Source organism: Saccopteryx bilineata, chromosome 6 (genome assembly GCF_036850765.1).
Source record: "Saccopteryx bilineata isolate mSacBil1 chromosome 6, mSacBil1_pri_phased_curated, whole genome shotgun sequence".
NCBI classification, from domain to species: Eukaryota; Metazoa; Chordata; class Mammalia; order Chiroptera; family Emballonuridae; genus Saccopteryx; species Saccopteryx bilineata.
In genome coordinates, this window is record NC_089495.1 from 109503964 (window position 1) to 109522173 (window position 18210).

The 18210-nt window shown below is 41.3% G+C and overlaps 1 protein-coding gene across 2 annotated transcripts; it reads left to right on the forward strand.

The window, feature by feature from the left end:
* Positions 1-66: 66 nt before the first annotated feature.
* On the forward strand, positions 67-14258 carry ALG11 (ALG11 alpha-1,2-mannosyltransferase). 2 transcript variants are annotated; one of them, XM_066236019.1, is made up of 5 exons: positions 147-173; positions 2197-2348; positions 4416-4646; positions 6300-7231; positions 11023-14258. In XM_066236019.1, the coding sequence occupies exons 2-5, from the start codon at positions 2263-2265 to the stop codon at positions 11292-11294; spliced, it is 1521 nt and encodes a 506-aa protein (XP_066092116.1). In that variant the 5' UTR covers positions 147-173; positions 2197-2262; the 3' UTR covers positions 11295-14258. The 2 variants fall into 2 exon arrangements, with proteins under 2 accessions (XP_066092117.1, XP_066092116.1); XM_066236020.1 differs by lacking the exon at positions 2197-2348 and having other exon boundaries at positions 67-173.
* The last annotated feature ends 3952 nt before the right edge of the window (positions 14259-18210 follow it).

An 18210-nucleotide genomic window follows, 5' to 3' on the forward strand; every position in this document is an offset into this window, starting at 1 on the left:
CTACTACCGTCAACCAATTGGAACGCACCGACGGCCCCGTGAAGTCGGGGGGGCGGTGGCACGCTTCCTCAGTAGCCAATAGAGAAGAGAAATAGGGAAGCTCTTCCTGCGTCCCAGTGTCGACTGAAGATGGCGGCTGCCGAGAGGGATTGGTGCTTTTGTGAGGGGCTGAGGTGAGGAGTGGGTGCAGAGGGCTCACGGGTTTCTGTATCAGGGTGGGACTTGTCCGGCTGCGCAACTACAGTTTGCGAGGAAGGGCTAGGCACGGATCTAAGCTGTCTTCTTAAGGCCAATGAGCGCTCTGTCTCTCACTTGAGGGTTTTCTCGTTAGACTGGAGCCAACTGGGTTAGAGACTCAGTTCATCGCCTGTTCCTCATCTGCCTCACTGCTGGGGAGGATCGCGTTTCCCTCCATGTTTCAGCTTTTTCTTTCCCTCCAGTTAATCTCTCATCAGTTATTCATATTTATTCCTCATTTTCCTTCATGGTTGACCTACGAGTCATTTTTGCAATCTGTCACGTCTTTTTGGTGAAGAAAAAACTGGATCTTCCCTCTCCATGCCTTAGTCTCTTTCACTCACTAGAACTATTGTCAACATAAGTCACTTAGATATAAAGCTTATGTTGAATCCTCTGCTTCTTGGTCGTCCATTGATTTTTATTTTTGGTTAGAGTAAGAATTGTTATAGAAAATACTGTTATTTACACTTATTACATAAGTAATAAGTTGTTTCTTGTAGAAAAATTAGGAAATAGATGAGCAGAAATGAAGATGCACAAGGAATTGCTACCATCTGGAGATGAATATTAACATTTTGGTGAAAATAGACAGTTTTCCCGTATTGGTTGTTGAAATAGTACTGTATTTTAATCGTCTTGCCCTACACTGATTAAAACAGAAAGACCTAGTCTCTTCTCCCTAACCAGTTCTTTTAGCACCTGCAGACAGGATGGGGCAAAAGTATGTTTACAGTTGTTCATATGGAAAATAATACAATAAGTAACAATACATGAATAAACTCTGTGTTTGCATACTTACAACTGTAATCTACTGTTGCCCCACCCATTTTGTTCTGTTTGATAATTTATAATTAACAAAATAGCATCCTGAGTAGCAGTATTGACGTAGTCTTGCTAAAATTCAGGTATTGTTTGATCATTTCTGTTCCTTCTACTTCAAGTTCTATGATGACTTTTTAAAACATTTCAAACGGCAGCCTGACCAGGCGGTGGTGCAGTGGATAGAGCGTCGGACTGGGATGCGGAGGACCCAGGTTCGAGACTCCGAGGTTGCCAGCTTGAATGTGGGCTCATCTGGTTTGAGTAAAGCTCACCAGCTTGGACCCAAGGTCGCTGGCTCAAGTAAGAGGTCACTTGGTCTGCTGTAGCCCCCTGGTCAAGGCACAAATGAGAAATCAATCAATAAACAACCAAGGAGCCGCAATGAAGTATTGATGTTTCTCATCTCTCTCCCCTCCTGTCTGTTCCTATCTGTCTCTCTCTCTGATTCTCTCTGTCTCTGCCACCAAAAATAAATAAATAAATAAAAATAAAACATTTTGAACAGCAAAGTCTGTTTTCAGAGCCTTCATATCTTTCTCTATTTAATAATCCCTATTTGAAATGTCCTTAATTCAACATGTTGCACATAATAATGGCTAAATGAATGTTTGCTAAATGAATGGTCCACTCTTTTAATTTGGTATAGTATCACAGAGAAATATTCCAACTATCTGAAAAGGTTATCAACATAGACTCTCTTTTCCTGAATACATCTGAATGAGTCTGCATTTTCTTCACATACTTTAAATAAAACAACATATTGAATGCAGAAGCAGATACAAGAAGCCACTATCTTCTGTTAAGCCAAACATCAAAGAGATTTGCAAAACTAAAACAGCAACACCTTAACTAACTTTACTTTTTTGGTTTGGAAAATAGAGGGTTTTTAAAATAAAAGCTATACATTAACTTGTAATGGATTTGTCATTTTTAAATGAATTCACAAGATTTTTTTAACTCCTCAGTTTTTACTTCCAATGTGCTAAATATTAGTATAATCACTGTAAACCAATGGTTCTCAATAGGGGTGCTTTTGCCCCAGCAGGACATTTAGCAGTGTCTGAAAACAATTATTATTTTTTTTAAAGCTTTTTTTTTTTAATTTTTTATTTTATTTATTCATTTTTTGGAAAGGAGAGAGAGAGGAAGAAGAGAGACAGAGAGAGAAGAGGGGGAGGAGCAGGAAGCATCAACTCCCATATGTGCCTTGACCAGGCAAGCCCAGGGTTTCGAACCGGCGACCTCAGCATTTCCAGGTCGACGCTTTATCCACTGCGCCACCACAGGTCAGGCCTGAAAACAATTATTAACAGATGTTACTGGCATCCAGTGGGTCAAGGCCAGGGATGCAGCTAAATGTCCTATAACGCATGGAATAGCCTCCACAACAAAGAATTCTCTGGTCCAAAATGTCTGTAGTGCCAAGGTTGGGAAAACCTGATGTAAACAAAAGCTGTATGGGGAACTCATTTTAAGAGTTTCAAGTTATCCTGAGACCACAGTATTTTAATAAGTGAATTACTTCTTCAAGTAATGGACTTGATCACAATGAGGAAATTCCTCATGAGAAATGTGTTTCAAAACTAATTATCAATAAAATTTATTTTAATTTTTTTTTTTCTGTATTTTTCTGAAGCTGGAAACGGGGAGAGACAGACTCCCACATGCACCCGACCGGGATCCACCCGGCATGCCCACCAGGGGGCGACGCTCTGCCCCTCCGGGGCATCGCTCTGTTGCGACCAGAGCCACTCCAGCGCCTGGGGCAGAGGCCAAGGAGCCATCCCCAGCGCCCGGGCCATCTTTGCTCCAATGGAGCATCGGCTGCGGGAGGGGAAGAGAGAGAGACAGAGAGGAAGGAGAGGGGGAGGGGTGGAGAAGCAGATGGGTGCTTCTCCTGTGTGCCCTGGCCGGGAATCGAACCTGGGACTTCTGCACGGCAGGCCAATGCTCTACCACTGAGCCAACCGGCCAGGGCCCAATAAAATTTATTTTATTGATAAAAGAATTTGCATGCTCTCTCTTTACTTATGGAGAATGAAACCTATGTAACTGCACAGTATATGCCCATATTTGTTTTGATCAGTAAGCCGCCCAGACCCAGTCTGCTGTTCATTACTATGCACAGACTTAGAGCCTGCATATCTATTCCCTGCCAGCCTGTCTTCTCTCCCCTGCAACATACTTTAACTTTGTTTCTCCTGGCCCCTGACTTTTTATTATTTAAGTCTTAGTATTTTTATTGTTTTTGTGACTTATAAGCCTCTCAAATTCTTTATAAAGGGTAGGCACGGTATTACAAATACTGTGAGGTACCAACTTTGAGAGAAGAGCATAACTTGAGGAATTATTCCAACATAATTTAAGAGACATCAGAGCAGCTAATAAACTTTTGCATTCAGTCAATGTGTGTTTATTGGATGACTTCTCTGCACCAGGTGTTATGGGATATGGTGGTGAACATGCATAGGTCTCTGCCTTTGCAGGGCTTCAGTTGAAACTTTTAGCAGTGAGTATGGCAGAGTTTACTGATGTGCATGAGGTATAACATTACTGGGTTTTTGGCAACTCATTCAGAGGCAAATAAGGGAAGATCATGGTTTTAGGGTCATAGACACGTCGAATGCAGACCTCGAAATAGAAATGGAGACATTTCTATTTCATTCCTCTTACCCCAGAAATTGTTCTACTTGATGTGAAGTGAGAGAATCAAGATGATTTACTACTCTCTCACCAAGCTCTTAACTAATGAAATATCGATCATTCAAGAAGACATTTTTGGGGGGTAATGTGTTGTCATTTTGAGGGTCAGATGCTATTACAAATGTCTTGTTGAGATTAATAATTAAATTTGTTTTAATCCTTTAACACATATTGAGTTAGGAGAAAGGTGGCTCAACCTTGATTTTTACTGTTGATTAAAAAGAAAAAATAAATTACTAACATTACTGTGGAGCTTGAAATTAAAAGGCACTGGCTTGATCTGTAGTGGTGCAGTGGATAAAGCATCGACCTGGAACACTGAGGTCACCGGTTCGAAACCCTGGGCTTACCTGGTCAAGGCACATATGGGAGTTGATGCTTCCTGCTCCTCCCTCCTCTCTCTCTTTCTCTCTCTCTCTCTCTTCTCTGAAAATTGAATTTTAAAAATCTATAAAAGGCACACTTTTGTCATTGGATGTTTTAGAGCATTAGAATTTTAATTGAGTATTTCATTAGCAGACTCACAAGCTATAAAAATTTTCTCTTTGCTACCAAAACACAAGGTAGATATATAAAAGTAGACTTTACTTGTATTCCTATTTTTGTTTAGTAGGTATTCTATTAATTTCACCTTTTCCTTCTTTTTTCAGGTTTTTTTATTCATTATTCTTCCCTGGGCTAATTGTATGTGGAATTTTATGTTTGTGTTTGGTCCTTATCCTGTGGGGAATCAGAGTGCAGCTACAGAAAAAGAAAAACTCAGCATCAACTGGCAAAAAAGGAAAAGATCAAATGGTGATTGCATTTTTTCATCCGTACTGCAGTGCCGGCGGAGGAGGAGAAAGAGTATTATGGTGTGCAATAAGGGCCCTGCAGAAAAAGTAGGTATGCATCTTTCTTCACTAGTCTGCTACATTGTTAGTGTTTTTAAAGATTTTATTTATTGATTTTACAGAAAGAGGAGAGAGAGGAATGGGAAACAAGAAGTTAACTCATAGTTCTATCCACTGCACCACCACAGGCCAGGCTTGTTAGCATTTTTTTTTAATCCTTACCTAGGATTCATCTTTCTCTAATAGCTTATTCATAGCCAGGAATTCATTTTTAACTATTCTTCAACAAGGAAATACTCCTCTCAATAGGCAGGATCCTATTGAATTTTAGTTGCTATGATAAAGAAACAGAAAGGGAAAATATCTGCCCTTTTGTGGCATAATTTAAACCAGTCACCCTGGGTGAGTGGACGAGATGGATAGTAAACAGAAATTTCAGTGGATTTTTTAACAGTGGTGTCACACCTGAAATAATCTTTATGAAGCAGCTATTTGATCTAATTCTGATACCATTGTTAGTTGGGCAGCCTAAGTAAGTTTCCCTGTTAGAAAGAATGCGGTGTCGTAGATCATTTAATGTTTTAAGCTTTTTTTCTCCCTACCCCTATCCCAAAAATATTTATGATTCCCTTTTAGAAAGGAAAAAACATAGTAAAATGCAGGTTCCATTCTTGCTTTACATATAAGGAAAACTTAACCTTCCATGGTCATTCTGCTTCCTGGCACAGGCTCCTCATTTAGTTCCAAAGCCTTCACAGTTAATTCCCTTAGCTCTATATTTCCATATTCTGGGCCCATCCTGGCTTCCAGACACCACCCCTATTTTTCCTCTTCCATCTTCCATAAGTGCCTAAATTCAAAGCATTTTTTAAAATCCCAGCTTAATTCCCACCTCCTTGAAGCCCTCCCTACCTTGATCTGTACTTTTCTTCTCATAACTCTATGTATTACTGTTGTCTCTCCCTACCGACAATATCTTGAGGGCAGTGGTCAAATTTTATATCTGTGCACATACTCCCCAGTAACCCTTATTACTCCTAACTCAGCTAAAAAAAAAAAAATCTAAATAATTAGTATGACACAGAAGATACATTTTTATCCTGCTTTTGCAACATTTATTTCTCATCCTCTCTGCTCCTTCTCACATACTTTGCTCCAGCATACTGTCTAGGAACATCATGCTGTCTTCAGATTCCTTGCCTTTTCATATAGCATCCCCTTTTTTCTGAAATAATCTTTTTCTCTTCAGTTACAATTAATCTCAGCAGGTCTTTCCTGGCTTAGCGTTAGCTACAGTATACTCTTGTTTGATCTAGCCGTTTCTGTTACTGCTCTGTTTCAGGAACTGTAAAAGGAGTTGATAGTAAATGGTAAACAAGATAGATCAAGTTCCTCTTGCAGACCTTAACTTTTAGTTGAAAGAGACAAGATAATAAGAAAAAAAATCAAATGGTGAGAAGTGCTATATAAGAAATTAAAATAGAATAATATGAGTGTGACTGGATACTTTAGATTGAGCAGTTAGGGACATTCTTTAAGGCAGCAGTTCTCAACCTGTGGGCCGCGACTCCGGCGGGGGTTGAACGACCAAAACACAGGGATCGCCTAAAGCCATCGGAAATACATATTTTTGCTTGGTTTTAACCTGATGAACTAGAGGTTTAAACTAATGAACTTCTTAACTATTTTATTCTGTTTCAGGTATCCTTCAGCATCTTATGTTGTTTATACTGGTGATGTTAATGTCAGCAGTGAACAAATACTAGAAGGTGCTTTCAGAAGATTTAACATCAGATTAATGCACCCAGTGAAGTTTGTTTTCTTAAGAAAGCGCTACCTCGTGGAAGATTCCCTCTACCCTCACTTCACACTGCTGGGCCAAAGTCTAGGGTCCATCTTCCTTGGCTGGGAAGCTCTGACGCAGTGTGTTCCTGATGTTTACATCGACTCAATGGGCTACGCTTTCACCCTTCCTCTGTTTAAGTATTTAGGTGGCTGCCGAGTTGGAAGCTATGTTCATTATCCCACTATTAGCACGGACATGCTTTCTGTAGTGAAGAATCAAAATGTCGGATTTAATAATGCAGCCTTTATTTCCAAGAATCCTTTTCTCAGCAAAGTAAAGCTCATCTATTACCATTTGTTTGCTTTTATTTATGGATGTGTGGGTTCTTGCAGTGATGTAGTCATGGTCAATTCTTCTTGGACATTAAACCATATTCTCTCACTGTGGAAGGTTGGGCATTGTACTAACGTTGTCTATCCACCTTGTGATGTGAAGACATTTCTAGACATTCCTTTACTGGAGAAGAACACGACTCCGGGACATTTGCTGGTCTCTGTTGGCCAGTTCAGGCCTGAAAAGAATCATCCTTTGCAAATCAGAGCATTTGCTAAATTGTTGAATAAGAAGAAGGCTGATTCCCTTCCTTCACTTAAACTTGTCCTCATTGGAGGTTGTCGTAACCAAGATGATGAACTTAGGGTGAACCAACTGAGAAGGCTTTCTGAGGAGCTAGGAGTTCAAGAAAATGTGGAATTTAAAATAAATATTCCATTCAATGAATTAAAGCATTACTTGTCTGAAGGAACAATTGGTCTGCATACCATGTGGAATGAACATTTTGGGATTGGTGAGTTTGTCCTTTACCTTCTTTGATGCTATTAGATGTACAGTCTAGGTTATTTTGATAAAGTGATACTCGGGAAGTTTTTTCTATTTTGTAAATCTCAAACGAGAGGTTTAGAACATGGTCAAGTTCAGTCACAGTGAGAGGTAGAGCCCACATTCTAACCCAGGGAGCCCCTGCTCTTAACCACCAGCTTCTCTCCCCCCCCACACCCACCTCTGTGCTGGTGCACTCCTGGACCTACTCTGGTCGCGCTGAAGGACCGGTCAAAGCCTAGGTATTTCAGTAAAGCTTAAGTGCTTCTGTTGTGCATTAAAAGCTGAGGATCGCTGGCTTCAGGTGGCCTTCTCACTGAAAGTCTTTGGTTCTTTTATTAAATTCTGTTCTCAGTATTGAAATGGCCTCTCCTTTTCTTTCTGCCAAATCCCTTTATAAGTGTTCAGCTTAAATCTCCTTGCCCTTATTTATCCCGGCACTGATTGCTCTCTCTTCTCTGACCTCCTGTTATGTACATATTTTGGTATAAAATCAAGTACTGTTTTGTGTCTAATTTGGTTCATATGTCTCAAGTGCCTATTTGTACCTCATACTGCTGGATGTTAGGGGGAAATAGAAAAACATAAGTGAAGTCCCCTATGCTAAGGCTACCATTTCTCTTACACTCATTTCTGTTCCTGGTTAGTAGCACAGTACTAAGCTAAGTACTTAGTACCTAGCACAGTACTAAGCTTAGACATACAGCAGGTTCTTGTGGGTACACCCTCTCTGCACGGAACCTGACCTCCCGTGCTTCCTTCTGCCGATACTTATTAAGCACTTGCTGTGCCAGGCACTGGGCAGGTGCTGGGCGTGACTGAAGTGGGAGCCACTCTTCCTCTCAGAGGCTCACAGCTCTGTGAGTGATACAGACCAGTTAAACCATCACGAACTGTACCATGTGCCGAGTGCTGTGCTGGGGCACCTGGCACAGGCTCGTGGGGTTGGGGACGATGCAACACTTCAGCTGGGACCTGAGCAGTTAGAAGTTAGCCATGCAGAAGTGGGGCTAGCAGCCCGCAAGGGGTAGGAGCATTAGCAGGCACACTCAGGGAATGGAGTTCAGTGTGCCTGGAGCCTGACGAGGAGCAGCCAGACACTGGAGAAGTGCCTGGAGCCATTTGAAGTCAGTAGGGAAAGACAGAAGGGTTTTAAGTATTGTTTTACTTATATTTATTATTTACTTAGTATTGGATTTTAAAGCTTTCTGTTTCTTAAAGTTCACTGTGGCTGCAGCATGGGAATGGGTGGGTGTGGAGCAGGAATCGAAAGGCAGGAAGGTGAGCTGGGCTGCTGCAGCAACGTGGATGAGAGGTGTTGGCACTCTCAACTTGCTAGTTGAACATGCCAGTGAGTCTGAAGAAGGATTGAGCAGGACTTGGGGATTAACTGGGTGTGTTACACTGGGGACAAAGAGGAGTCAGAGACACCTACCTAGGGTTTGCTTTCTGGACAACTGTGTGAATGGCAATGGCTTTCATCTAGAGAGGGGATCCAGGAGGAGAAGCAGTCGAACCGAGTTTCAAGCTTGTAGAGCAGGGGAACCTATGGCTCACGAGCCAGATGTGGCTCTTTTGATGGCTGCATCTGGCTCGCAGACAAATCTTTAATAAAAAAAAAATAACGTTAAAAATATAAAACAGGCCCTGGCCGGTTGGCTCAGCGGTAGAGCGTTGGCCTGGCGTGCGGGGGACCCGGGTTCAATCAGGGCACATAGGAGAGGCGCCCATTTGCTTCTCCACCCCCACCCCCTCCTTCCTCTCTGTCTCTCTCTTCCCCTCCAGCAGCCAAGGCTCCATTGGAGCAAAGATGGCCCAGGCGCTGGGGATGGCTCCTTGGCCTCTGTGCCAGGCGCTGGAGTGGCTCTGGTCGCGGCAGAGCCACGCCCCTGAGGGGCAGAGCATTGCCCCCTGGTGGGCAGAGCATGGCCCCTGGTGGGCGTGCCGGGTGGATCCCAGTCGGGCGCATGCAGGAGTCTGTCTGACTGTCTCTCCCCGTTTCCAGCTTCAGAAAAATAAAAAAAAAATAAAAAAATTAAAAAAAAAAAAAAAAAAATATATATATATATATATAAAACATTCTCATTTTATTACAATCCATTCAATTCCTACCGCTCATGTTCATGGTTGCGGGTGGCTGGAGCCAATCACAGCTGTCCTCCGGACAACGCCAAATTTTTATTGGATAATAAATAACGTATATGAGTCATTGTATGGCTCTCCCGGAATTACATTTTAAAATATGTGGCGTCCATGGCTCTCTCAGCTGAAAAGGTTCCCGACCCCTGTTGTAGAGTTTGAATTGTCTGAGGGACATGTACTGTGTGTGTCCAGTAGGCATTATATATGTGAGCTGAAGAGCAGGGAGGGACCTGATCTGGGAGTACAGATGCAAGGCTTGTTGCTCAGGTAGTTACTGCAGCCCCTGTGGGTGGGGATCAATTGTCTATGGAAAGTATGTTGAGGCCCATAATACAGACTGCTGAAAACAGTAACAGTTCAGAAGGGGGCAGAAGAAGAGGGACAGCAAAGAAGAGAAGAAATAAAAGAGGAGGAAAACCAATATAGCGCAGCGTCATGGAAGCCAAGGGAAGAGTGGGAAGGAAGCTGAGGGCAGCAAGTTCCCACGCTCCCCAGGTGCCCGGCCAGGCGTGGAAGTCACTGAAGACCTGGGCAAGTCAGCTGAATGGAGGAGGAGGAAGAGAGTTGAATTGTGGTGATTTGAGCATTGCGTACAGGCGAGCAAGTGGAATTAGTGCTCCCACACTGCTCAGAAGTGTGTGTGTGGAAAAGAGGTGAGAGAAGAGACAATAGCAGGGGGGACTTAGAAGGAGAGAGAGAGCTGGTGCACACATGCTTTTCTTTGTTACTTCCTTAGGAGACTGAAGAGAGGGAGAGGTGGAGGGAGGGGGTAAAATTGATTAGAGTGAAGTAGCAGAGAAAATGTAGAGAAATGGATCCAGCCTTGAACAGAATATTATGGTATAATCCACATTTTTCAAATAAGAATTCAAATTACAACATGAGCAGAAAATTCTGTTCCATAGAGCTTTCACCAGTGTTGAAGAAACAGTTGTAAGAATTTCACTGCTTCCCTGCACAGCTAGGATAATCAGTTCTGTAGTCACCTAAATCACTTTCTGAAGGGCTTAATTTTCTCTAGAAACAGTTAGGAAATGCTGGCTAGAGTAATTTATATCCCCACCTACTATATTTGGCAGAAACTAACCCAAAACTTTCATTTAGTTCACTGCTATTGGGCACACAGTAGTCTCCAATGTGTCAGAAATCCGGGCAGTAATGTCAGCGTCAGCAATGGTGTGTCTCGCTGAGATGGCTTCCTTTTTCCCTTTTTCTCCTGATGCTGTCATTTGAACTGTTATATTTTGCTTTTCATATATTTTTACCCCTTTTTGTCTTTCAGTATCCATTAATTTCCTACCATCCTGCTAACATTCTCTAGTCTTCTACTTTATTTTATGATTTATAGCATACCTATTGGATATAGACTGTTCGATCTACTGGTCTGTTTTAATTAAGAACAAAGCAGCATTATTGTGAAGGTTTGAAAACTGAAAACTTTAAAATTATCTTATTTTTCACCATGGAAGTTAAAATAACTGAATTTATACATACACAGACATCTATTTAAATTTCTCATCACAAGTCTCTTAAAATTTTTAAAGGTTTCTGCTCATTTGTGTTCTTGTAAACACATTTACACATTTGAAAGACACCATGATGTTGTTTCTTCCTCAGGAGTTGTGGAGTGCATGGCTGCTGGCACAATCATCCTTGCACACAATTCAGGGGGCCCAAAGCTGGACATCGTCGTTCCTCACGAAGGGGAGGTGACTGGGTTTCTGGCCGACACTGAAGACGGCTATGCTGAGACGATGGCGTACATTCTCTCCTTGTCTGAGGAAAAGAGACTTCAAATCAGAAACAGGGCACGTGCGTCTGTAAGCAGATTCTCTGATCAGGAGTTCGAAGTGACATTCCTGTCTTCTGTGGAGCAATTATTTAAATAATGCCATATCTGTACAAATTAAAGATGTTTTATATAAAATGGGTAAACATTTTCATGTTAGTTTTTCTAAACTCATTCCCTCTTATAATAAAGTCTGCCTAAGCAATGCTCTGTAGATATATAAGCAAGATATTTATTTCAAAGAAAAGGGGCAAAATATTACATAAATGGAAAAAGTAACCTTAAATGTTTAAAATGTAGCCTGACCTGTGGTGGTGCAGGGGATCAAGTGTCAACCTAGAATGCTGAGGTCGCTATTTTGAAACCCTGGGCTTGCCTGGTCAAAGCACATACAGGAAGCAACTACTAGGGGTTGATGCTTCCAGCTTCTTCTCTCTCTCTCTCTCTCTCTCACCCCCCCCCATATCTCTAAAAATCAATAAATGAAAATCAAAAATTTTTTTAAAAATATGTTTAAATGTAAAAATTTGGTCTCAAAATCTGAAAAATGGATCTGAAAGAACAACCTTAATTTTGGTATAATTCACATTTTTCAAATCCCCGTTTGTCAAATTACTTTTGTAACCAGGAAGGAATTTCCTTTTAGAAAATTAAGTTACTAGAAAATAATTTATTAGTACTTTAAAATTGTTCTGACATTTTTGGAACACAGAAAAATTCTGGTACATTTAAATTTTAAGCAATATTGTAAATGACCTTTTAAATATATCTAATGAGTTTCTTAAAAAAGGAACTTTAAGCAGGCTTTTACTCATATTCTAAAACCATGTAGTCAAAAGATGAACCGGTATGATGGCTCTTTGGGCATGCATAGACTACTGGTAATCTTTTCCATAACTAGGTGTTTGTGAATATGGGTTTTTGTTTAGTGCTGCCAGTACATTTGTATGGGTCTTTCATCATCCCATCTCAGAGGCTGGAGATCAGCTTTAAGTCAGTCAGGAGATCTGAGTAAAAACATCACAATCAGTTGTTTTTCTGGTAGTGATGATGTAACATACAGGTCCACGTGCATGGTCCCCATGATCAGCCTCGTGCATTGTAAGATGACATGGTGGCATTTTATTTTATTTTATTTTATTTTATCATTTTTCTGAAGCTGGAAACAGGGAGAGACAGTCAGACAGACTCCCGCATGCGCCGGACCGGGATCCACCCGGCACGCCCACCATGGGGCGATGCTCTGCCCACCAGGGGGCAATGCTCTGCCCATCCTGGGCGTCGCCATGTTGCGACCAGAGCCACTCTAGCGCCTGAGGCAGAGGCCACAGAGCCATCCCCAGCGCCGGGGCCATCTTTGCTCCAATGGAGCCTTGGCTGCGGGAGGGGAAGAGAGAGACAGAGAGGAAAGCGCGGTGGAGGGGTGGAGAAGCAAATGGGCGCTTCTCCTGTGTGCCCTGGCCGGGAATCGAACCCGGGTCCTCCGCACACTAGGCCGACGCTCTACTGCTGAGCCAACCGGCCAGGCATGGTGGCATTTTAAAAAGAACACTAGGCTAGTAGTTAAGAGTACCTGGGCCTGACCTCAGCTTCTTCACTTACAAATGTCTGATCTTTTAACATTAAAACTTTTTTTAATCATTTTGAGTCTCATCTGTAACTCTTTCTCTATAATCTGGACATGGTGATGCCTGTCCTCACTGCCTTTTCCAGTCTGATACTAACATGGAAAGCATGTGAAAGTACTTGAAAAATTATGAAAGTTACTTTGATTAAAGGTAACTATAATATAGTAAATGTCTTCTGTAACCCCACCTTTATCACTGTTTTAGGACCCTACATAGATTCTTGGTGTCTAAGCCATTAGCTAGGAATCAGTATAATTTAGCAGGACTCCTGTCCTGAGTCACTAGCATGGAAAATGAACATATGCACGTGCAGTAGTATGGCTGTAGAGACCTACAGCTTTTGTCATTGCTGCACACGTGGTCAGTTCCCCCTAGTCCAGTGAAATGACTCCCATCTGATGCCTCTGTGCTAGGGGCATGTTAAAGAGGTATGTTTTTCTGTTCCAATCTCCTCACCATGCATCAATCTAGCCATTTTATTATCTACTTCCAATTACATTGTTAATTTGTCTGCAGGCCATCTACCGTCATCAGATCAAAAAGCAACACAACCGAGTCCCAGGGCGTTCTGACACGCCATCATAGCTTTGTATTGGAGATTACTATGTTTAGAAAGGCAAGACTTGTAGAAATTGGAGCTGAAAGAAATGCTGCGAATTTTCTAGTTCAGTTTTCTTTTATTTGCAACTTTACAGACAAGAACTGTTTAAAAAAATTAGATCCTTCAGTATCACAAGGCTATTTAATGATAAAATCAGGATTATAACCAGAGTGTTCCCAGTTTTTCTTCTCTTGCACCTACCTAGTCTTTGAGGTAGAGTCATACCGGTGTCCACTCAGATACCCATCTACCCAAAGAAAATCATGGGCCAGATATAAATTGAAATAGAGCATAAGTAGAGGATGTAGTAAGCAAGAAAGGATGCTGAGATTCCATAAAACATTTTTTAAGTTTGTTTCTTCAAAAAAATTGTTATTTATCACAAACATTGGAAAATATAATTTGGGTAAATGTTTACTTTGATGTTCCTAATGTGGTATTATTACATTTTTCTTTTTCTCTGAATGACTGATACCATGAAAAGTGTCAAAGCAGTAAGCCAGTTACTGTCTGGAGAAATTCCTAGAAGACGTTGCTTTTGAATGGGCTGTCTTTCCAACCCACAGCAGTGATGATTCAAATTCTTATTTCTAGTTGTGCAGGTTCTTTGTATAGTAGTCTGTATCTAAATTTGATTTAGGTTTAATAGATACAAAAATCACTATTTGTATCTAAATATGATCTAAAGTGATTTTCATTATCTTGGATACTTTTCTCAGTGTGGTACATTTATGCCCCTCTTGTAAAGTCCCAATTCTGAATTATTTATTATCTACTAATATTTCAAGCTTCATATGCCAAGAAATTTTCTTTTAAAGAAAGGAAAAAAATTTAAGGCAAGGCAAAAGGCATTTTGTCTCTCATAGCCAAGAAGAATAGGTTGGTAGATTATTATAATAACTTTTTATATTTTTTAAATATTTTCATTTATTGATTTTAGAGGAGGGAGGGTAGAAAGAGAGAAAAACATAGATTTGTTGTTCCCCTTATTCATGCATTCATTGGTTGATTCTTGGATGTGCCTTGACCAGGGATCAAACCCACAACCTTAGCATATTGGGATGATGCTTTATCCAACTGAGCTAATAACTTATTTTTAAATGAATAGTTCAGACATAACTATCAAAAACATTTTTGTGAAGCAGAGGTTTATATACTTTAATAATATTCAGAGTCAAAATCATCTTATAGAAAAATTTATGCAATAGAGGCCAGTATGATTACCAATGCTTTCAGAATATTTGTGTTCAATTATGTAAATGTACCCTAGACTCCAGAACTAGGATATGAATAAATAAATGAAAGTATGCCTGTGCCAAATCAATTAGTAGATACAAAAAGTTACTACTGCAGGGATTCAGAGCAGAACTCCCCAAGATGTGCTACTTTGGTATGTGAATGATTTTGAGATGAAGGCAATTGAGAGCCTGCAGGCCCACAAGAAACTCACCTCTCCCTTAAAGAATTTAAACTTGCCCTGGCCGGTTGGCTCAGCAGTAGAGCATCGGCCTAGCGTGCGGAGGACCCGGGTTCGATTCCCGGCCAGGGCACATAGGAGAAGCGCCCATTTGCTTCTCCACCCCTCCGCCGCGCCTTCCTCTCTGTCTCTCTCTTCCCCTCCCGCAGCCAAGGCTCCATTGGAGCAAAGATGGCCCGGGTGCTGGGGATGGCTCTGTGGCCTCTGCCCCAGGCGCTAGAGTGGCTCTGGTCGCAACATGGCGACGCCCAGGATGGGCAGAGCATCGCCCCCTGGTGGGCAGAGCGTCGCCCCATGGTGGGCGTGCCGGGTGGATCCCGGTCGGGCGCATGCGGGAGTCTGTCTGACTATTTCCCTGTTTCCAGCTTCAGAAAAATTAAAAGAAAAAAAAAAAAAGAATTAAACCTGGGGCCTTGCCCATAATAAGAATCATCACGAGGATGTGAGGGCGATCTGGCTGCGACATCTGTCACCCCGTTGATCGCCAGGGTTGATTCGGCTGATCTGGCTGGCTAGGCGGGTGTCCCCTTCTTCCCTCACCGCTCCATGTGCTTCCCTCCCGAAGCTGCGCGCTCGATGGAAGAGGACGACCTTCCCCGCTAGAGGAGAGGACCGTTCTTCGGTCAAGGGTATACGAGTAGCTGCGCTCCCCTGCTAGAACCTCCAAACAAGTCTCAAGAATCATCACGAGAAGGACTTTTTATGACCTATCTGTAGGGCAGGCAAACTTCTCATTACTGAACATCTGCTCTTCTTACGTCCTGTGGTGACCTTCCTCCCCTCTGAGACCAGGGTGGCTTTCTGCGTCCTTAGTCTCTACCCCTTTCTCCCTTTTTGTCTCAACCTTTCTTGTATGTGGGGTTCCCATACATATGTATGTAATTAAATTTGGTTATTTTCTCTTGCTAATCTGTCTCGTAGATGTAATTATTAAACCAGCTGAAAAAACCTTGAAGGATAGAGGAAAGATTATTCCTCCCCATTCTTGTGTTAAACCACAAGAACTTAATGCAAATCCTAGAATCAATTATACCCCTATAATTTACCCTACCTCTCCTGTTCCTCTACTACCTTTTTTCCTCTTTCCCCACCCTAAATCTGAGGCTACCTTTGGCTTTGGAGAAGTATCAGTTCTAATTCTGTAGTGCAGTGTGCTCACTTGGACTAGATATAGATGTTATAAGACACTTAGAAGGGAAGTTAAGGCTTGATACACCTGTTGGTACCATTTAAAGGATGATCAATTTGATAGCTTTCATAAAGATACATGATTTTTCTAATAAAATTTATTCTAAAAGGTCTGCATGCAGGTCTGATCAATAATTTCAATTTAACAGATGCAGCCAAGCCTAAAATCAGAAAAAAAAGTAATCAGAGCTGTGTCTCTAGAACATGATTTAGGTAATGGTGTGCGTAGGTGGGTAAGTGAACTAGGAGCTGAAGCAGGTTGAAAAACCTTGCAGGTATGTATCTCAATCACACTGAATATTTTCTAATTTACAGCTAAGAGCTCAAAATCTTAGAATGAATGCTAATCAGTCTTGATGGCTGTTACCTAAAGGAGACTTTAGCCAAGCATCTTGTCATTGGAAACAACCTAATATGCTTATCTGGAAATATTGACCTTAAACATTCATTCCTTTGTTTTTTCCTGCACACTGTAATTGACTGCTCTTTGCATTTGGGGGGTTTTCAGGAACTGTGTTGCATTTCCAGTTCTTTCAAATTCCGTTCAGACAGAATGAAGATTACCTGAAGACACTGGCAGATTAGACATGTCTGAACTGGATGATGTTTTAAAAGTAAATATGTACACACTGACCACTAAAAGAGGTATGGAATTATTGATGCTCCAATCCCTCAGGGTGTGTGTTACCTAGTGTGGAATTAACACAATGGTGAGAGATTTTTAAATACTTTCAGCTTCATGATGTGACTATTACTGAACATACTCCCTAAAAGAGTAAACTCTCACTCTATATACCAAATGTAAAGAACAGCTCTTCAAACAAACACCAGGAAAATAAGGGCATAAAAGACTGGATGCATCCCACCGAGGAACCCTGAGACATGCATTCCACACAGTTAATAAAATAATACCAAATGGAAACACTAAGCAGACCTTAAAAATAATCGGACCGAGCCCTCCTCATCCTTGTTGTCTTGGTTCAGCAGTGTATCAGTGTGCAGTTCGTGTTTTATTTTTTATTGTATAGCAGATCTTTCAGGCAGAATTCTACCACTTAAATACCACAACACTGTCCTTCATAGCAGCAGATAAATCAACACTATTAAGCTCCAGGCACGTGTTCAACACTGGGATTGTTACAATCAATACAAAAATGTCTAGTTTTCTGACAAAAAGCTTGCAATTTTACTGAGGAAACTGTGTTAGCATTTATTTACTCATTCAGGAAACATTTCTGGCACTGTGCTAAGCACTATATATATATATATATATATATATATATATATATATAAAGATCATTATAAGAGTTTACAACCTATACATTTCAAACTATCAAAAATTCAATGAAATATAATAAAACGATTATTTGGCATGTAATTAACAACACGCCTCCTTGCTCAATTGCCTTATTCTCATGTCAACATCAGCTTCAAAAAAGTACTCAATATAGCCTGACCTGTGGTGGCGCAGTGGATAAAGCGTCAACCTGGAAACACTGAGGATGCCGGTTCAAAACCCTGGGCTTGCCTGGTCAAGGCACATATGGGAGTTGATGCTTCCTGCTCCTCCCCCTTCTATCTCTCTCTCTCTCTTTCCCCCCTCTCTATAATGAATAAATAAAATCTTTAAAAAAAAAAAAAAAGTACTCAATATAACAAGTGATTTCAAAATCAGAGTTTTATTAAATGTCAGATTCGTTATTTTAAAAGAACGAGTTTGTATTAGTTTTCTATCACTGTCTTAACATATTACCATAAACTAAGTTTAAGACAACACACATTTATTACCTTAGAGTTCTGTAGATCAGCAGTCTAACGTGGCTTTCACTAGCCTAAAATCAAGGTGTCAACAGGACTTTGGGGGAAATCCTTTTCCTTTCTCAGCTTCTAGAACAGTGGTCCCCAAACTTTTTACACAGGGGGCCAGTTCACCGTCCCTCAGACCGTTGGATCTAGGGCCGGACTACAAAAACAACTGAACAAATTCCTATGCACACTGCACATATCTTATTTTAAAGTAAAAAAACAAAACGGGAAGAAGCCTGACCAGGCGGTGGCGCAATGGATAGAGCGTCGGACTGGGATGCGGAAGTACCCAGGTTCGAGACCCTGAGGTCACCAG

What these genes read in the sequence shown, in the direction of transcription:
- ALG11 (XM_066236019.1), top strand. Translation starts at nt 2,263, where the DNA reads ATGTGCCTTGACCAGGCAAGCCCAGGGTTTCGAACCGGCGACCTCAGC. An exon ending in ATAAGGGCCCTGCAGAAAAA is followed by an intron (nt 4,647 to 6,299) that starts GTAGGTATGCAT and finishes ATTCTGTTTCAG; the next exon opens with GTATCCTTCAGCATCTTATG. An exon ending in GAATGAACATTTTGGGATTG is followed by an intron (nt 7,232 to 11,022) that starts GTGAGTTTGTCC and finishes TTTCTTCCTCAG; the next exon opens with GAGTTGTGGAGTGCATGGCT.